General features: G+C 51.3%; 6 protein-coding genes across 6 annotated transcripts; 2 read left to right on the top strand and 4 right to left on the bottom strand.

The window, feature by feature from the left end:
• Positions 1-986: 986 nt before the first annotated feature.
• On the bottom strand, positions 987-1,422 carry CDV56_106113 (uncharacterized protein; the record flags this gene model as incomplete). Its single annotated transcript, XM_026759732.1, has 2 exons — positions 987-1,017; positions 1,079-1,422. 2 exons carry the CDS (start codon positions 1,420-1,422, stop codon positions 987-989), a joined length of 375 nt encoding a protein of 124 aa, XP_026617541.1.
• A 1,357-nt stretch (positions 1,423-2,779) lies between these two features.
• CDV56_105921 (aminopeptidase P family protein) lies at positions 2,780-4,383 on the bottom strand (the record flags this gene model as incomplete). The annotated part of the gene is made up of 2 exons (XM_026759540.1): positions 2,780-4,142; positions 4,283-4,383. 2 exons carry the CDS (start codon positions 4,381-4,383, stop codon positions 2,780-2,782), a joined length of 1,464 nt encoding a protein of 487 aa, XP_026617540.1.
• A 744-nt stretch (positions 4,384-5,127) lies between these two features.
• SSH4 (SSH4 family protein) lies at positions 5,128-6,788 on the top strand (the record flags this gene model as incomplete). The annotated part of the gene is made up of 3 exons (XM_026759363.1): positions 5,128-5,584; positions 5,646-5,951; positions 6,025-6,788. 3 exons carry the CDS (start codon positions 5,128-5,130, stop codon positions 6,786-6,788), a joined length of 1,527 nt encoding a protein of 508 aa, XP_026617539.1.
• Positions 6,789-7,584: 796 nt separating this feature from the next.
• Positions 7,585-9,674, bottom strand: CDV56_105523 (DUF4246 domain-containing protein; the record flags this gene model as incomplete). The annotated part of the gene is made up of 4 exons (XM_026759142.1): positions 7,585-9,267; positions 9,322-9,400; positions 9,453-9,502; positions 9,579-9,674. 4 exons carry the CDS (start codon positions 9,672-9,674, stop codon positions 7,585-7,587), a joined length of 1,908 nt encoding a protein of 635 aa, XP_026617538.1.
• Positions 9,675-11,562: 1,888 nt separating this feature from the next.
• pdeA (3',5'-cyclic-nucleotide phosphodiesterase PDE1) lies at positions 11,563-13,471 on the top strand (the record flags this gene model as incomplete). Its single annotated transcript, XM_026758843.1, has 3 exons — positions 11,563-11,598; positions 11,865-12,553; positions 12,610-13,471. 3 exons carry the CDS (start codon positions 11,563-11,565, stop codon positions 13,469-13,471), a joined length of 1,587 nt encoding a protein of 528 aa, XP_026617537.1.
• Positions 13,472-14,065: 594 nt separating this feature from the next.
• Positions 14,066-16,054, bottom strand: CDV56_105035 (amidase; the record flags this gene model as incomplete). Its single annotated transcript, XM_026758654.1, has 3 exons — positions 14,066-15,204; positions 15,269-15,846; positions 15,912-16,054. The coding sequence occupies 3 exons, from the start codon at positions 16,052-16,054 to the stop codon at positions 14,066-14,068; spliced, it is 1,860 nt and encodes a 619-aa protein (XP_026617536.1).
• Positions 16,055-16,095: the final 41 nt, after the last annotated feature.

The raw sequence follows: 16,095 nt of genomic DNA, 5'->3' as shown, positions 1-16,095 counted from the left end.
ACGGGGGGAGAGTATTTAACACCGCCTTCCTCTTATGGCTTAGCTGGACCCTCAATAAACACAAGGCTGTTCTCTCCATCATCAAACCTTACACCTCGAATGATGATAATGATGATGATGATGACGATGCTGACGCGGTGATTAAAGGATATTTATTTATCGATTCTTGAGAAAGGAACTCCATGTGGTCTTGTTTTCTATTGTACAGAGATTACATGGGTCTGTTATTCATGAACATACTGACATCGCAGTTTGTCATGACTCGATGAACGATTCAGTTTCGACCTCTATTTCTGCCTAACGAGCCTCGATACCCTGGTATGTCCTGTGCGATAGCACAAAAATGCAGGACCTGGTCCGTGGAGGTGGAGAACCGCGCTGTCCTCCGAAACTGATGTGACAGAAAAATTTCATACGCTGTTGGGCGCAGTGATAACTGCAGACAAGCTTGTGATTCACAAGTTGTTTGTCGCGTTGAGAAAAGTGGCCTTCCGCAGCAAGCTTGTTTACGGGGAACTCAAGCATCAACAACCATTCGAAGGTCGGACGCGAATTCAACCCTCAAAAACAAGCCGGGCTGGCAGGTCATGCCATTGTTCTTTTTCTCGAAATGAGCATTGCGACATCGCGTTGGAAATATCCTGTACCAGGAATCACATGGCCAAGTGTTTGGTAGACCAATCCAATACCCGTGTGATCAGCTGTACTCAAAGGGAGAGAACAGGTCAACGGGAATCTTCATTGCTGCAAGTCATGACTTGGGGGTTCCATGTAAACTGGTGCTCTCTCCAGTTGGGAAGGGGGTCGGCGCTTGTGCTGTGTCCTGCTAAAGCCGAGATCTTCTGCAGGGATGGTGGCGTTCGATAGCGGTCGATCGTTTTCATCAGTTTGAAATTTTGATTTTAGCTTTTCGCTTCTCCGTCGCAATGCCCGGATGGGAACAGAAAATCGAAACCAGCGATACGAGGCGGGTTGATTCATCGGCGTCACCCAGGTAGCAGCTTCAAGGAGTCCGGTCTACGGCGAGATGAGTCAGAATGAATTCAAAAGGGAAAGCCTGCCAAGGAGGGCAACTCACGGGTCGATATAATCGAGACCACCAAAGTACTCCAGCATGCGATAGCAGAGGTCTACATCGTCACCCGGTTCACCTCCAAAAAGACGATACTGCTCTGCCTCCAGCGGCGACTTGCGTTCACGCACCTGCCATGCCGAATACCCCTGATGCCAGGTCTGGGCGGAGGGCATCGGGAAGCGGTCCGGTGAACTGCAGGCGGCCCTGGACTTGCTCACACAGTATGCGGAAGGAAGGCTTGAGCCGAAGAAATACGTAAAGGGCGGAAAGGAATCGGATGAATCGGCGTTGGAGCTGCGGTTCCGTGATCTTGGGCGTGTACGACGTCTGTTATGTCTCTGTCCCATTCTCGAGAGGGGATTGGCGAGGTCGATGCTCAAATGAAGGACGAAGGAAGGATATTTTTTTCGTTTCACTTTTTAAACTCCTCTCCTGTTGATGTGGGTAATAGTAAAGTATAGGCGAGCTGGATATAGAAGAAGTAAACAACTTTTAGAGAATCAGCAAGAGGGGAGTGACCATCACCCCCTGGGAAGGATGAGATGAGGTGAAGAAAAGAAAACAAAAGATCAGGAGATCAAAGATGATATACAAAGACGAGCAGGGTATATAAAGCTAAGGTAGGCATAGCTCTGGAGATGAGTTGGTGCTGTGGTGTGACTCACTACAGCCCAATCCGGTAACCCATCAGAGATCACGTCAAGTCTGCAATAATCTGCAGGGCTGCCGGAGTGAGAACTCATCATCCCGAAAATCGGATCCACCTTGACGGAGATCCACAGTAGCACAAAGACAAAGCAAGTCTAGAAGGTTGAAAAGTAAAAGCAGGGGTACCTAATGCGAAAATTTTATGGTGACAGATGGACTAATCAGCACAGAGAATTGCGTGAAGCATCCCGAATCATCGATGTTTTTACAATATGATGCCTAACTATGGAGTCATCTTCTGAGCATATCGAGCAATTTTGTGCGATATCTGCCAACCATTGAGTATTCGATGTCAAATTGTCAATAATGAATTCAACAGGTTGACTGTATACGCCGTATTGTAGTCTATTGTAACTAGATATTAAGACCGATCAGGAGACCCGGCAAGCATCGCTCTCATTACTCCTGATAGTCATCGTTCTCCTACAGACATTCTGAAACGAAAAGCTCGATGATTCATGGCCGCGTCTGGTCTGACAGAATTTTTTTTTAACAAATTTCATTTCCTCCCCCTTTCCCAGAAAAGGTGGTATGACTCCGACAAAGGGAAAGGGATAATTCGGAAAGCTGGACGGAGCAAGACAAGAAAAACTCCGCTCGGGGCCCAATGCGCCAAATTAATGCCAACCTGCGTGGCAAATCTGGGCATGCCGTACGGTCCGACTCTTCTGTTCATGGAAAAGCTGGATGACTAGTTGATGGGTTCATCTTATTGCGAGTGAATTACCTGAATTGTGCATGCGTGATTTCCCATCCCATCCGACTCCCGTCAACAGGTTTGGGTTGGAAACTTCTGTATGTCCATGTATATCCGGGCCCTTTCAACCAGCAAGCACAAGTTACGTAGGTATTAAGTGGTCCCAGTGCCAGAAGCCCGATTCTAGGCCCTCATGTACTGTTTCAACAATGATGAAACAAGGTGACAATAATAATGTGTCCATACTCCATCCATGACCCAGCAGACCGTCCTTCATCGGAAGCCGAAATTAGAGCCGGCTAATTGTCGATCCCCCGACGGATGATCTCTAGCATTTCCTCCCCTTTAGGAGCTGTAGTCAGGTTTTCGTACCCAGAGCTGGTCACCAAGATATCGTCCTCAATGCGCACGCCGCCAATGGGAATGTATTTCTCGGCCTCATCAAAGTTGATATATCTCGCATAGGGCAGTTTCCGTGCATTCGCCAGAGCCAGTCGGGAGAAGTAGATGCCAGGCTCGACTGTGACCACCATACCTTCCTCCAATAATGGTGCGGAAAGTGTACAGGGACAATGGCTCATAGACGGCACCAAAGTCGAGCCGTAGTATTCGTTGTCCCCCTCCAAAGCTGTGAGCCGTTTCGCCGAAACGTCATGCACTTCGAGTCCGACGTGATGGCCTAGCCCGTGCGGGAAAAAGACGGTCGATGCCCCGGACTCGCGAATCTCTTCTACCGAGCCGCCCTTGAGGATGCCTAGTCGTATCAATCCTTCAATTGCAATCACATGCGCAAGGACCTGTAGGTCTAGAAATCGCACGCCTTTCTGTATACGCTTGATGCATTCTTCTTGCATCTCTTCTACCAAGTAGTAGATGTCCCTGGCCCGCGCAGTGGGCCAGTCGGCGGCCAGGGGAAAGGTTCGGGTTACGTCACTGGCGTAGCAGTTCCACTCGGCACCCGCGTCCAGACAGACCAGCTGTCTTCCTTGAAGCGGTTCGTCGTTCTTCACATAGTGAAGGACGGCCGCATTCTCCCCTGACCCGGCGATGATCTCATATGCCTGATTCTTCGCTCCATGGGAGATACACGTATCCAGGAAAAGACCTTCGATCTCTGCCTCTGACGACATTCGGAGAACGTTTTCGAGCACCTTGCGGTGAGCCAAAGCAGATACCCTGTTCGCTTCTCGAATCATCCGAATCTCATGCTCATCCTTGATGCCCCGGGCTGCATCCATGGCGGGCAACAGCGATTCGTCATCTAAGCGCAGTTCGTGTGACAACACCTGGGGCTTCTGGGTATCATGGAGTATATATAACAAACTCGTCTTGTTGTAGCTGTCCACCCACCGCTGGACGTCCCCCTTGAGAGACGCATAGTACCGCACTTGATCGACATCGTACCGTTCCTGAGCCTCTTCCACTGTCAAAGTTGGGCCCATCCATACGGCGCGGTGCAAGTCGAAATCGGGCACATAGAGCGTCAGGAGGTCATTCTTGACATCATATGTCAGATAGCAGTCCGCCTCGTTCACCCCGCTAAGGTAGTAAAAGTATCGTCTTTGTCGGAACGGACGTGGTTGATCTGAATCCCCCCAATTGATTGTAGGCTGACCGACAAGGTAGATCAGACCAGCTGAGACCCCAAGCTTCGCAGCCACTCTGCGAGCATGTTGTTTTGCTGCGCCGCGGCTCCGTCAGCCTCGCGCTTTTAAGTTTTGGACCGGTGAGACAGAAGCACTGAGAAAGAAAGACAGAAGGGGCAGAGAGCGGGATGGAATCCAGGAGATTCAGCGTCCTACGAACCTGGATATTTATCGCAGTCATTGCTGGTCACGGCAATGCGGATATCAAGGGCGTCAACAGCACTGATAACGATATCTGACCGCCCTGAGCCACACATCTTCTCTGTAGCTAACTGAAGGGCGAAGGGGGGCAAAAGGTGTCAGAGGGAAGTATCTGAGGCCGCCAAAAGCAGGAAGGCAAGGAGTCGCAACGACCAAGGGCTGGCATCGAGGATGCAATGTAGGAGACTCTCTCTTGGGCATAAGATATCTGTCCATCAATAGTGCCGCCGCCATCTCGTATCTAGCACATCCTCCGACTTACGCCGTCATCGACGCAGGAGGTATTGTACTTACCGTAAGTTACCGGCCACAGATACGAAAGGCAGACACCCGCAATCCATCCCTGCTCAGAGGACCCTGCATTTCTGAACTTGAAAGACCAAGAGCAATTAGAGCTCAAACTGTCGCAAGAAGGAACTAGCAGAATGGTTGAAATATTATCTGAACAGGAACATTTAAATGTAGGAGAATGTCTGATCCTGGCTGATTTGCTGCATAGATATACTCCGAATGCATCTTATCTCCCCGAAAGCGTCATTCTGTTGATCGACTGGCCTTGTTCGTAACTTACATACCTACAGACAGCAAGTGGCTTCCACCCAGCTGGGCGCTCTCTCGCTCTCTCGACTTCGACTTCCATTTCTCTCCCATCCTTCTCTCCATCTTTTCCCTGCTCTCGTCCATCTTCTCTTTCGCACGTTTTGCTTGTCTATTCATCTTCTGTAATTAATTCTGTCTCCCTTATCTGAACATCATAAGAACAAAGCCAGTCGACTCTGACCCGACGGTCAAGTCAATGAATGATGCGGGGATCTGAGGCATCGGGGCCTGGTGCTATCTTCGGTGCTCCCTCAACTCTCACCACTTCCGTGATAAGGAACCCGACGTCGTTTCCATCGGGCTCGACTCCTCTCCCGTCTACAGACGCAGATGTCGTCGCCAAAAATGTCGAACATGTCCTGTTGTCATTAACGTCGCAGAGTGATGGCGGCCTGGTTGGCGTCAGTGGCAACTCCTCCGGTTCGACCGGCAAGGGTATCTTGATCGGCGTCCTGTCTGCCTTTGGCTCTGCGACTGTTGCTGTCGTCGTTCTCGCTGTTTTTTTCTTCTTCAAGTACACCCGACGTGGCCGGATCATTCTTGATCGTATTGGGCGACCGGGTGAATTCGATGATGAGCAGGCGTTTGCGCGCGAGGAGGCGGAAGCCTTGGAGGTCATGGATGATTTGTCGCGATCGGAATATATGAGAGCGAAGTGTAAGTTTGCGGCAGAATATCGACCGCACGACGTATCGATGCTAACTGTGATGGTTGCCAGCGTTCGTAGAGGCCAATCCGCCCGAGTCGACGCAGACCGACATTTCGTTATCTCAATTCCTTGCGATACAGGAGAAGGGTGTCTCGGCATGGGAGTTCCAACCAGAGTTGGAGATTGCCAATTGTTTTGTCGAAGGTCGGACGGAAATTGAGTTCTATGATTCGGAATGCAGCGTACAGACCAACTTGCCTGTTCCCAAGCAGAATGACGTCTATTACTGGGAAGCGAAGATCTACGATAAACCAGAAAGCACTCTCATCAGCATTGGCATGACCACAAAACCGTATCCGCTATTTCGACTCCCAGGTGTGTCAATGTCCAAATATTGATCGCTAGCTCTCCCGCAATCCTGTTGCTAACACATTTTGTCCTTTATCAGGCTTCCACAAGACTTCTGTCGCCTACTTATCAACGGGTCACCGCCGGTATAACCAGCCCTTCTCATCGACACCCTATGGCCCTCCTTTAGCGCAAGGCGATGTGCTTGGCGTAGGGTACCGACCACGGTCCGGCACAATCTTCTTCACTCGCAACGGCAAGAAATTAGAGGATGTGGTCCATGGGGCCAAGACACAGAATTTCTTCCCTACCGTTGGCGCCAATGGTCCTTGCACCGTGCATGTGAACTTTGGTCAGATGGGATTTGTTTTCATCGAAGCCAACGTCAAAAAATGGGGGTTGGCTCCCATGACAGGCAGCCTGGCACCTCCGCCGCCATATGGAAGCGAGCAGGGCAGCATCCTCCTTGAGTCCGGTCGCGAGAGCGCTGCTCAGATCTCACAGCGGGTCTATCAGGACGCAAGGACAAACTCGACCGTCAGGATCCCACCCTCTCGTAGTCCCGGCCCGGTCCGATCACCTACCGATATTTCTCTCGCTCCACTTGCGCATATTCCCTCCCACGAAGACGTGGGTGAAGGGTCGAGTCATGCTAACACCATTGCTGACGAACAAACCCCCTTATTGAACACAAGCGATCTTGATCAGGGTCCGCCTCCCGAGTACTCAAGCCCGGACGGCAGTCGAAGAGGTAGTGACATTACAGAGGACCTGCCAAATCAGAACTCACCACCGATACCGAGCTACGACGCCGCTGTGGGCAATCAGGCTGACAATGCCTCGAGGCCGGACGGTGATCACTGATTTCGTTACTACCTGTCTTTTTTCCTACACTGAACCATCATTCCCTTTCCTCGGGAAACGCTCTCTGTCTATTTACCCTCATATTATGTGTATACCTCCTTGCCATCTGTCTTACAGTCAAATTTAGCGGGCCCGGTCTGGCGTTTCAATGGGCGGGATTCTATGGCTGGATTTCTATGGGTTATGCCACCTTGCTTTGCTGTGGCAATGATATGAAGTTACGCATATAGGGACTGGAAATACTTTTGTTCTCTGTTTATGATTCCTATCAGTTGCTGGGCCAGTACAAGAACTTGGCTATGGTTTCTACTTCTATACCGCAGCTGAATGGAACTCGTAAGCTTTCGCATGCGCCTGGATATATCTCACATAGCTGCAACCAGCCATGCGCTGAAGAGATACCCGGCGTCTATCCTGGTGATGTGGATCACGCGTCGAGTAAGACACAACGGTGGCATGAGACGCCGATCTACGTTGTTTTAAATGGCATTGATGCCTTGTTCTAGGTGTGCACTCGAATTCGCTTGTGGATTTCCTCTCGGCTATCGCTATTCACTCGTCATCTCCTGACTGCCTAGGTGGCCATTCCTGAAGCAGATACCCTTCCGTCAAGTTCAATCTGTTCCCAAGCCATTCAAGCAACTCTTATCCCAATAAACCACAATAACACCAGTCCCTCCAACCGCATTTCCCTTGACCAGAATACTGCGCAACGCTAATTGATCGAAGCAAGCACCTCGGCTCATGCCTATTCAAAACGCTAGACGACGTCTAATAAGGACCGAGATACGGGGCATCAGAACCTCCACTTCTCGAGCTTTTCAGTCTGCTCCCTCCTGATACGGTTCCTCTCTCTCTGGAGGTTTAGTCTGAGTTCGCGGGCTTCTTCGATTGTGAGAGGGTATGGTTCAAGGTAATCCAGCACCATATCCTGCAGCTCTACGGGGAGTCCCTTTTGAGCCAGAACATCTCTCCGGATATTGAAGCCATCCCACCAGTCCGCCCGCTGGGGAGGAACGTTGGCGGTCGAGATGATACGGACATAAGGGTCGACAAGATGCACCACCAGTGACTTGCAATGACCCGGTTTACGCGGATCGACGAGGTCAACGGAAGCGAGGCTGGTTTGGAACATGTTTGGGAAGGTCACGAGACGGCCTTCGGGGCAGGAGACTTCGCCCAGAACCACGACTTGCTTTTCTTCCTCATCGCACCCGAAGACCTGTGGCAACCAGGGGAGACCGAATCCCTTGTCAAAGTAATTCTCGTGGAGCCAGTCCAGCGAAAGTCTCTGACGGAAGCTGATTGTGGGAGCGGTAACGTTTTCGCACGAATAGTTGTATATGGCCGTTGCGCAGATATGCTCATTCTGAGATTTTCTGTCAGCATGGGATTTCTCTTGCTTTGTGCAAATCATGCAGCCTGTCATGGGACAGATGGCAAACAGAGAACTTGGGGCAATAAGACTTACCAACAGCCCCTCGAAATGCCAGGGAGTCCCGATGTATGTTGGCGTCTCAGGTGTCAACTCGATGTTGGCCATTTTCACAATGACCTGCAATCCTCTGTCACGGAATGTGGTTCGAAGATCAATAGGATTCTCGCCTCTCAGTCGATCTAGCCAGAGACTCAAGGGCCCGGTCTCTGGAGGCTTAACGGGACGAGACTTCTCTCTTTCCCAGAGACGGTCATAAATATCCTCAAAGTCAACCTGGTCACCAAGCTCCAGAACTTCACGTAGCGATTCGGAGTTGGGGAGGTACTCAATTCGCTCGAACTTGATCCGATTTCGGCGATGTAGTCGCTCGGATCTCAGAGGTGTCAAACTCATGTTCCACAGAGGAATGGCGCTTGCGATGATCCGTTCGAGTGTATCGTAAAGCGGGCGATGGTGATCGGGGCGCAGATTGTTGATGTAGGACGCAATACGGCAGCCCTCGGTAGCGTCTTTGAACTTGATCTCACATGGCAGCCACTGGTAATCGAGACTATATGCAGAGAACAAGTCAAGGAATTCGCGCTTGGTTCTGGTTCTGCCGTTATTCATTACGGTGAAGGAATCGCGCTCTTCCCACTTCACTTCCAGCATTTTGGCCCTTCCTGAATGGGAAAGATAGTCATCGAGTCCGATCACTCTGTCCGGGAGTACTTGACTACGACTATAAGAGAGTGCGAACAGCGACGGATCAACCAAGTTGACGATCTGCCCTCCCGAGCCGGGCTCATAGTCCTTGTCATGCTCAGCAATATCCTCCAGAGGCTCCACAGCCGCCTGGAGGGCAAGCTTGATATCTTCAGTGATAGCAGAGTCGGATTTGACCACGTCTCCGTCCAACGCAGTGACCATTCCCTTTTTGAGGAATATTTCAGCCTTGAACTTAACCTCCTCGATGACCCAATCCATCATCTCGGGGCTAAGGCCATTGTAGACGTCGAGGAATTTCTGGCGCCATTCTCTTGCACAATTCTCGTCAAAGATCTAAATCTACTTTCAGCATGTTTCTGGGAGCAGAACTTGACCCACGACTCTCACCCTTTTCTCCCAACTTGGCTCATCTGTGATAGTGTTCATGACGTGCACCATGGTGATTTCCCAGAGAGTCTTTTCAGAGCTGAGACCTGTCAGTAGTCGAAGAGGCTTCTATCCTTTGCTTGAGAACTTACATGCAGCGCTCAGCCAAGTCCGAGGGGTGCAAAGCTATGCGAAATTGTTCCTGTTGATTCAACTCGTCAGAACCATTCTACTCCTTATGGAGACAAAAGGAAGTGGGCCAGAAAGACACTTCTTACCCGGTGTTCATGGAACAAGGATATAGAGAGACCTGGTAGCATAAGCGGATCCGACTGAATCCCCGACGGAGGACCTTCCTCCTTCGAGCTCTCCATGTCGAATGCGGAGTGAAACTGCTCCTTGAGTGATGATACCCAGTATAGCTGTTCTGAGGATTTTTGAGATGCAGCGTGTGCTGTTCATCCTTCCAGGGAAGAGACAAAAGGGAGAAAGAAGAGAACAAAACAACGCAGCGCATCCTGGTGTTGGGGAGATGCTGGACCTGCGCTGAGATATTTGCATGCACTGGTGCGCATCTCATCCCAGGTGTATTCCATTGTATGGTGTCTGGTGGATGTGCGATATCCCATTCACTATGTTTCTCATAATCTGTGCATTTCTTCCTTCATAGCTGATTCTGAGGAGTTGTATGATCAGGTAGGCCCCATGCCTCATGTCCATTCAGACTCCTTCAAAAAGGACATAACTTTTTTCAAAAGCATCAGATAAAATGCAGAGATTCTGCATTGCTCAAGACAGCAGCAAGATTATAGAGCAAGAACTGGCGATTATACCCGAACAAGGCTGCGCAGGAATTGTCGATGCAAGAAGACCTCAGGCACCTCTGCTTTTTATTTGCTATGTAGATACCTACTAGTATCTAACAGTCGTACCTATCTTAAGGTAGACAATTATCCAGTCGTACAGCAGGAAATGATCTCCACCGGATCCCAGCAGTCACCACTCATATCTATCAGCAGCATCTCGTCTCCACAGATAACATGTCGATGGGTAGTTTGAAGTGGTAACGTCATTCCAATCTGTCAGTGCTATTGTCAGGCCGTCGACTACAAAACGTCTGCACATATTCTTGAAAGAAAGGGTTCCTGTACTCCTGCTTGTACGGTGGTTCTTTTCACTCAAACAAGATGGTTCCATTAACTGATGAACAGCTGGGAAGTCCGGAATGGTTGAGCTTCTCATCGACGTGACCTCCGACCGTCGACCACCCGAGTCTCCGAATCCTTCACTCCTTCTGTCTGCAGCCGCTTTTTACCAACAGACAGTCCCTTCGTCAAATTGCTTCTAGAAAAAATTTGCAGATGAGATTGTTCTTCATTGATTTCTTCATCTTAATCTCATCACTAAGCTGCAGATCCTCCTCCTTCATACCCATCACAATCCATCGGTCTTATCGCCGACCTCGCTCAGCCACACAAAACCTTCCACTAGTGTGATCCTTGAGAGGAGATTCCCTCGAATAGTTAATTTGATGGTGTCAGTGCATGTGGACGACGGTCCGTCATCACTCATCAGAATTCTGACTGGAATTTTTCTGTGGCGCCGGACTTGCGCGAGCCTTGCAGCCCTGTGGACGAGATAACAATCATATTGAGTAGAGTGTGCTCGGATCTGAGCTCTAGCTGGATTGCTTGGTACTATCGCCAATTAAAGAGCCGTCCTGTTCCAACCCGTGATTCTGGAATCGGCTCCCTACGATTCTGGACCAGCATCTGTCGGCTGTGGTACAAGTCTGGGCAAAACCTCTCATAACCGTGTACGACACACAAAATAAAGAGGTCTTTAGTTCTGGGACACCTGCTCTGCAGCCAGCCGGTTTCTGCCAGGGATCCTACAGAACAGTCACGCGCGTCGCTTACTCACATACTGCACCCCAAAACTTGCGTGTGACGCACGAAGCTTTTGTTTTTGCGACCCTTGTTTTCCTCTATTTCGAGTCGTGGAGTAGGGGTTCTGATGGGGAGCGTTTAGGACGCATGCAGAGCGGGTTAGAGGTAAACGCATAAGACATCGCATTTGATCGGTTTCTACATTCACTCTCAAAGCTTTCATCGAGAGTACTGAGACATTGCCCATCTCAGGGCTCAATCTTTCCGAGACAGAGCATCGTTTGTGAGTTGCCGAGGCTCCATCACGTCGAAGCAAAGTCGCTCAGTTATTTGTCTCGGGAGCGTATACGCAAGGCTGGAGAGCTTGTTGATAATGGCGAATAAAGCAGCTTTTCAGGTGATTGTCTTGGTAAGTCCATTTTTTCTTAGCTCGCGACTCTTGCCCTTGGGTTTACCTATCAGAAAACATGATTTTTGGCAAAATCATAGGTATCCCTATGAAATGAAATTGCTCCTGAAATTTCTCTTTTATCCACTCTTCACGTTGATTTATCCATCTTGCCCGTTTCCAAGTATCTCTTCTGCATGTAAACGGGTTCCCACGGCGAACTGTGTGGATTAGTATCGGGTTATAGCGTGTCAGTCAACCCGGTAACTGACATCTATCTCGTAAAGGGTCCAACGGGAGGTCCTCGTGAAGACAGCCTCACTGGACTTCTTGTCCGATCAACATCGACGCACTGGTCAACGAATTCGGTGATTGCGGTCGACGCAGGTACCCTTGTTTCAGGCATTATTCACACTCTGGAGCAGTACAATGCAGAGTTAAAGGATGGCACGTATATGATGGATGAAGGGCCTTTTGCCGGCCTCAGAATGCCCTACAAGTCGGCTCAAGCCAATGCTGCACATATCTTCCGAGACATCATTGGAGCTGTCCTAATCACACATGCTCACTTGGACCACCTGGCCGGCCTGGCAATCAACACACCCATGCTTGAAGCAGGAAACGGACCCAAACCTTTGGCCGCTCTACCATCGATTGTCGCTGCCATTAAAAACCATATGTTCAACGACGTGATCTGGCCAAATCTGTCCGATGAAGATGGCGGCGCGGGTCTACTGACATATCAACGTCTCGTTGAAGGAGGGAATCCAAGATTTGGACGTGGAGATGCTAAGGGTTATATCCGAACCTGTGACGGTCTTCTAGCCCGATGCCTCGGCATCAGTCATGGGCGATGCAGGCAGCGCTTTCACCCAGAGTCCGGAACTCACCATCGTGTGGGCAGCTCAGTCTTTACCGCTGATCCATTGATGCTGCCTTCCAGAGCTATATCCGTTGATCACACTACCGACGCAGGGTAAGTCTACTACACTGAAACGCCAGTATATTCCACTGACGTTGGACTACTTGAAGGATATATTCTCCGGCTCGCTCTCCCCGAATGCTCTCAGCAAACCAAAAAGAGCCCATATGGGCGACAGTGGAGAGCTCTGCATTCTTCATCCGTGATCAACATACTGGCAATGAGATCATTATCTTCGGTGACGTCGAGCCCGACTGTGTATCGCTTGACCCACGCAACAAACGCATCTGGGAGGCAGCAGCACCGAAAATTGCGGCGGGCAAATTGCGCGCCATCTTCATCGAATGCTCATATGACGATTCTGTCGAGGATGCATATTTATATGGTCATCTCTGTCCGCGACACCTGATCGCGGAACTGACGTTGTTGGCCGGGAAGGTTATGGAAGCCCGGCATCCGAGCATGACGATATCGAGTTTCGGGAAGCGCAAACGCTCAGATACCAACACCTGTGGCGGAAGTGGAGAGCAAATGAGTCCGAGATCAAAGCGTCCTCAGAGTTTCTCCGTTCCAGCTGGCAAGAGGTCGGAACCATCCCCGATGGGCATGGCTTCTGCTACGGTAGACATGCGACCACGATTTTACTCAACCGCGGAAGGCTTGGTTGAGATCCCTGAGCTGGTTCATGACGAGCCGACACCAAGCTACCACGAGCCCGACGATGTAAGCGATAGTGGAAATCCTGCGGATCCCGCTCCACCGTCCACCAGTCCTGAAGAAGCTCCAACTGCTAACTCCGGACCCCTTCCGCTGTCGGGCTTATCTGTCTATATCATACACATCAAAGAAGACTTGACTGATGATATTCCGCCTCGGGAACGAATTTTAAAACAGCTTCGATCCCGGGGCGAAGTTGCTAGACTCGGCTGCGAGTTCTACGCTCCTCATCGCGGAGAAGGCATATGGATTTGAAACGGGAAGTCTGCGGAAAGCAGATTTCCTCTTGGGTCATAACTACGGGTGTTGACTGCTACCACGTCCATTCTCTTGCGCCTCAGAATTTGTACCGGCCTGATTTTGGGCGGTTTCAGATGAAGGAAATGAGGGAGACTGTGAACTGCCGCACACGCTACTGTCATATTTTATTTGCAACGGGGCAGTCGCGACTCTGTGTCTACGGAGTCGATCTGACCAACTCTAGTCCATGACCACTATACATCAAGAGCAAACGCCACGACAATGATTATGGCATGTTTCACGGCTGCTGGACAGCCATTTCTGTGCATACCGTTATAATATAAGATACTTCATCCTGGCTGTGGCAGATTGTTCGCATACCGAACTATGGCCTCCTCGTCCATAGGGTTTATCCCAGGTTTTTCAAGTTTTAATCAAGAGCCATCTTGTGTTCCACCGGTAGGTTCGATCAGCAGCAAGCCAAGTCGTCTGTAAAAATCCTCCAAAGGTGAATAAGCACACATGAACCGTAAGACTACTAGCATATATAGGTAAGATAAGTTTCATCCGCTCAATTTACATAAATATAGGCAAATCTTGTGCCCACACTCAAGAGGAGTCTACTGCGGTCGCTTTCGCAATCACATCCTCCCATAGACAACCGTCGCCGCTTGGGATCCTCAAGCCAGCCGACTCTCCACCCAGCCGATCAGATTTCGATGGCCGGTTCCCAGGGAGATCCAGGATAGCTTCTCCGTCCCTTGCGAAGGCAATGAGGTCTTCTTCCGTTCCCCATTCGCCCATAGCCATTATACCAACAGGGACGTGGCCCCCTTTGTCACCAGAGGTATAACCAGCGGGACAACTGATGGCGGGACAACCACTGAAATTTGCCAGCCAGACATACTCCATATTCCGGACGGAGGCTTTGCCGTCGGACACCCCGCGGGCAAGATCCGTCTCGCTTTCGATCTTCCAGCCGGGGATGGGGGTTGTCGGGGTGAGGATGAGTAGGCCGGGGTGTTGACGGAAGAGGTGGGCGAGGTGGGACATGAGGAGGTTGCGGAGGCGCTGGGCGGCGATGAGATCCTGTGCGGTGATCTGCCACATGCCCATGCAGACGAGGACCTTGTTGGGGGCTGTGAGGGCGCTGATCTGCGCTGGTTTCATGCCAGAGGCGATCTCGGCCATGATCGTTAGCACGTGTGCGCGCTGGCCCTCGGGGAGGTAGGGGATGGCGATGTCGACGATGGTGTAGCCTTGCCTGCGGTAGAAGTCGAGGGCGGCGTCGAAGACGGCTCGGACGGGTGGCTCGGCGCGGTCGATCCAGGAGGGGACGATACCGATGGCCTTATTCCGGGGTCTTTGGTGCGCGGATGAGATGCTCGCCATGGGGTCTGGGAAGTTGGCGGAGACCGGGTCTTTGGTTGCCGGCGCGGGCGCGGCCATGAGGCGGTAGGCTAGCGCGAGGTCATCGATGCTGGCTGCCATCGGTCCGTAGACGCCGACTGTTGGAGCCAGGGAGGCTGTTGGGAAGGCGCTGACGCGACCGTGTGAGGGTTTCAGGCCCCAGATCCCGCAGAAGGAGGAGGGGATGCGGATTGAGCCTCCGCCGTCCGCGCCGAGCGCGATGGGCACGAGGCCTGCTCCGACCGCATAGCCGGACCCTCCAGAGGAGCCACCGCAGTAGTAGCTCTGGTTGTGGGGGTTTCTGGGTGTCCCGTAGTTCGGGTTGTTGTTCGTGGTGTCTGTCTCCGCGGGTTTGCTTGTGAGATTTCTGGTCATCAGGGCTAGGGGGGTCGATTAGCTTACCCAGACCAAGCTCATGCATGGTAGTCTTCCCGATAATGATAGCACCAGCTTCCTCCCACTTCTGCACGCACCAGGAGGTGCCCTCAAACCCTCCCTTGAAGTCCAGGTTGCTCCCGAGGGTCCGCAGGTAGCCTTCGACGTGCACCTCATCTTTGACCGCGATCGGCACCCCGTCAAGAGGCCCCAGGGGCTGCCCTTGCTTGTATCTCGAGGTCGAAGCTGCGGCCGCCGTGCGAACCCGCTCTACCTGCGACTCGACAAAGGCGACGGAGTGCTTCCCGGGGGGTTGAACGTCACGCCGGATCAGGGGTAGCAATGCCTCCACGACAGCAGTCGGAGTCAGTTTCCCGGACTGGTACAGCGCATGGTAGTCCGCAGAAGTGTAATAGCCCGCAGATCCCTTTCTGCTTGCTGGCGTTGATGGAAGCTCCTCTGTGGCTGCACTCTTCGAGTCGCAGACCGGGATCACTGTTGGATCGTAGCGAGGAGCATATTCCCGCAGCTGCGGGATCTCGCGAATCACGTCAAACCCTGCATTTCGCCAGAAGAAGCTTTGAACAAATCCGACCGAGTGAATGCTGTGAAGAGACGTCAGTTGGGTGAGACGGATGGTGATAGTTTGTCGGGATCGAGATCCACATACACGGCAGCTCCGATGGCCAAGGGTGTGCCGCGGAAGACAGGAATGGATTGTGTCTCGTTCTGGTAGGGGACGGAAGGTCCTTGACGGACCTCTGGATAATGAACAAATTGAGGCCCGTTTTTGGACTCCATTTCTCCTATCATTATTTTTCTCAAGTAGTGATCGACAGTAGGAGTAGTGTGTT

This window comes from Aspergillus thermomutatus (genome assembly GCF_002237265.1).
Source record: "Aspergillus thermomutatus strain HMR AF 39 chromosome Unknown NODE_21, whole genome shotgun sequence".
Lineage (NCBI taxonomy): Eukaryota > Fungi > Ascomycota > Eurotiomycetes > Eurotiales > Aspergillaceae > Aspergillus > Aspergillus thermomutatus.
Note: the sequence above shows the minus strand (reverse complement) of the source record. Positions and strands in the feature narration are given on the sequence as shown.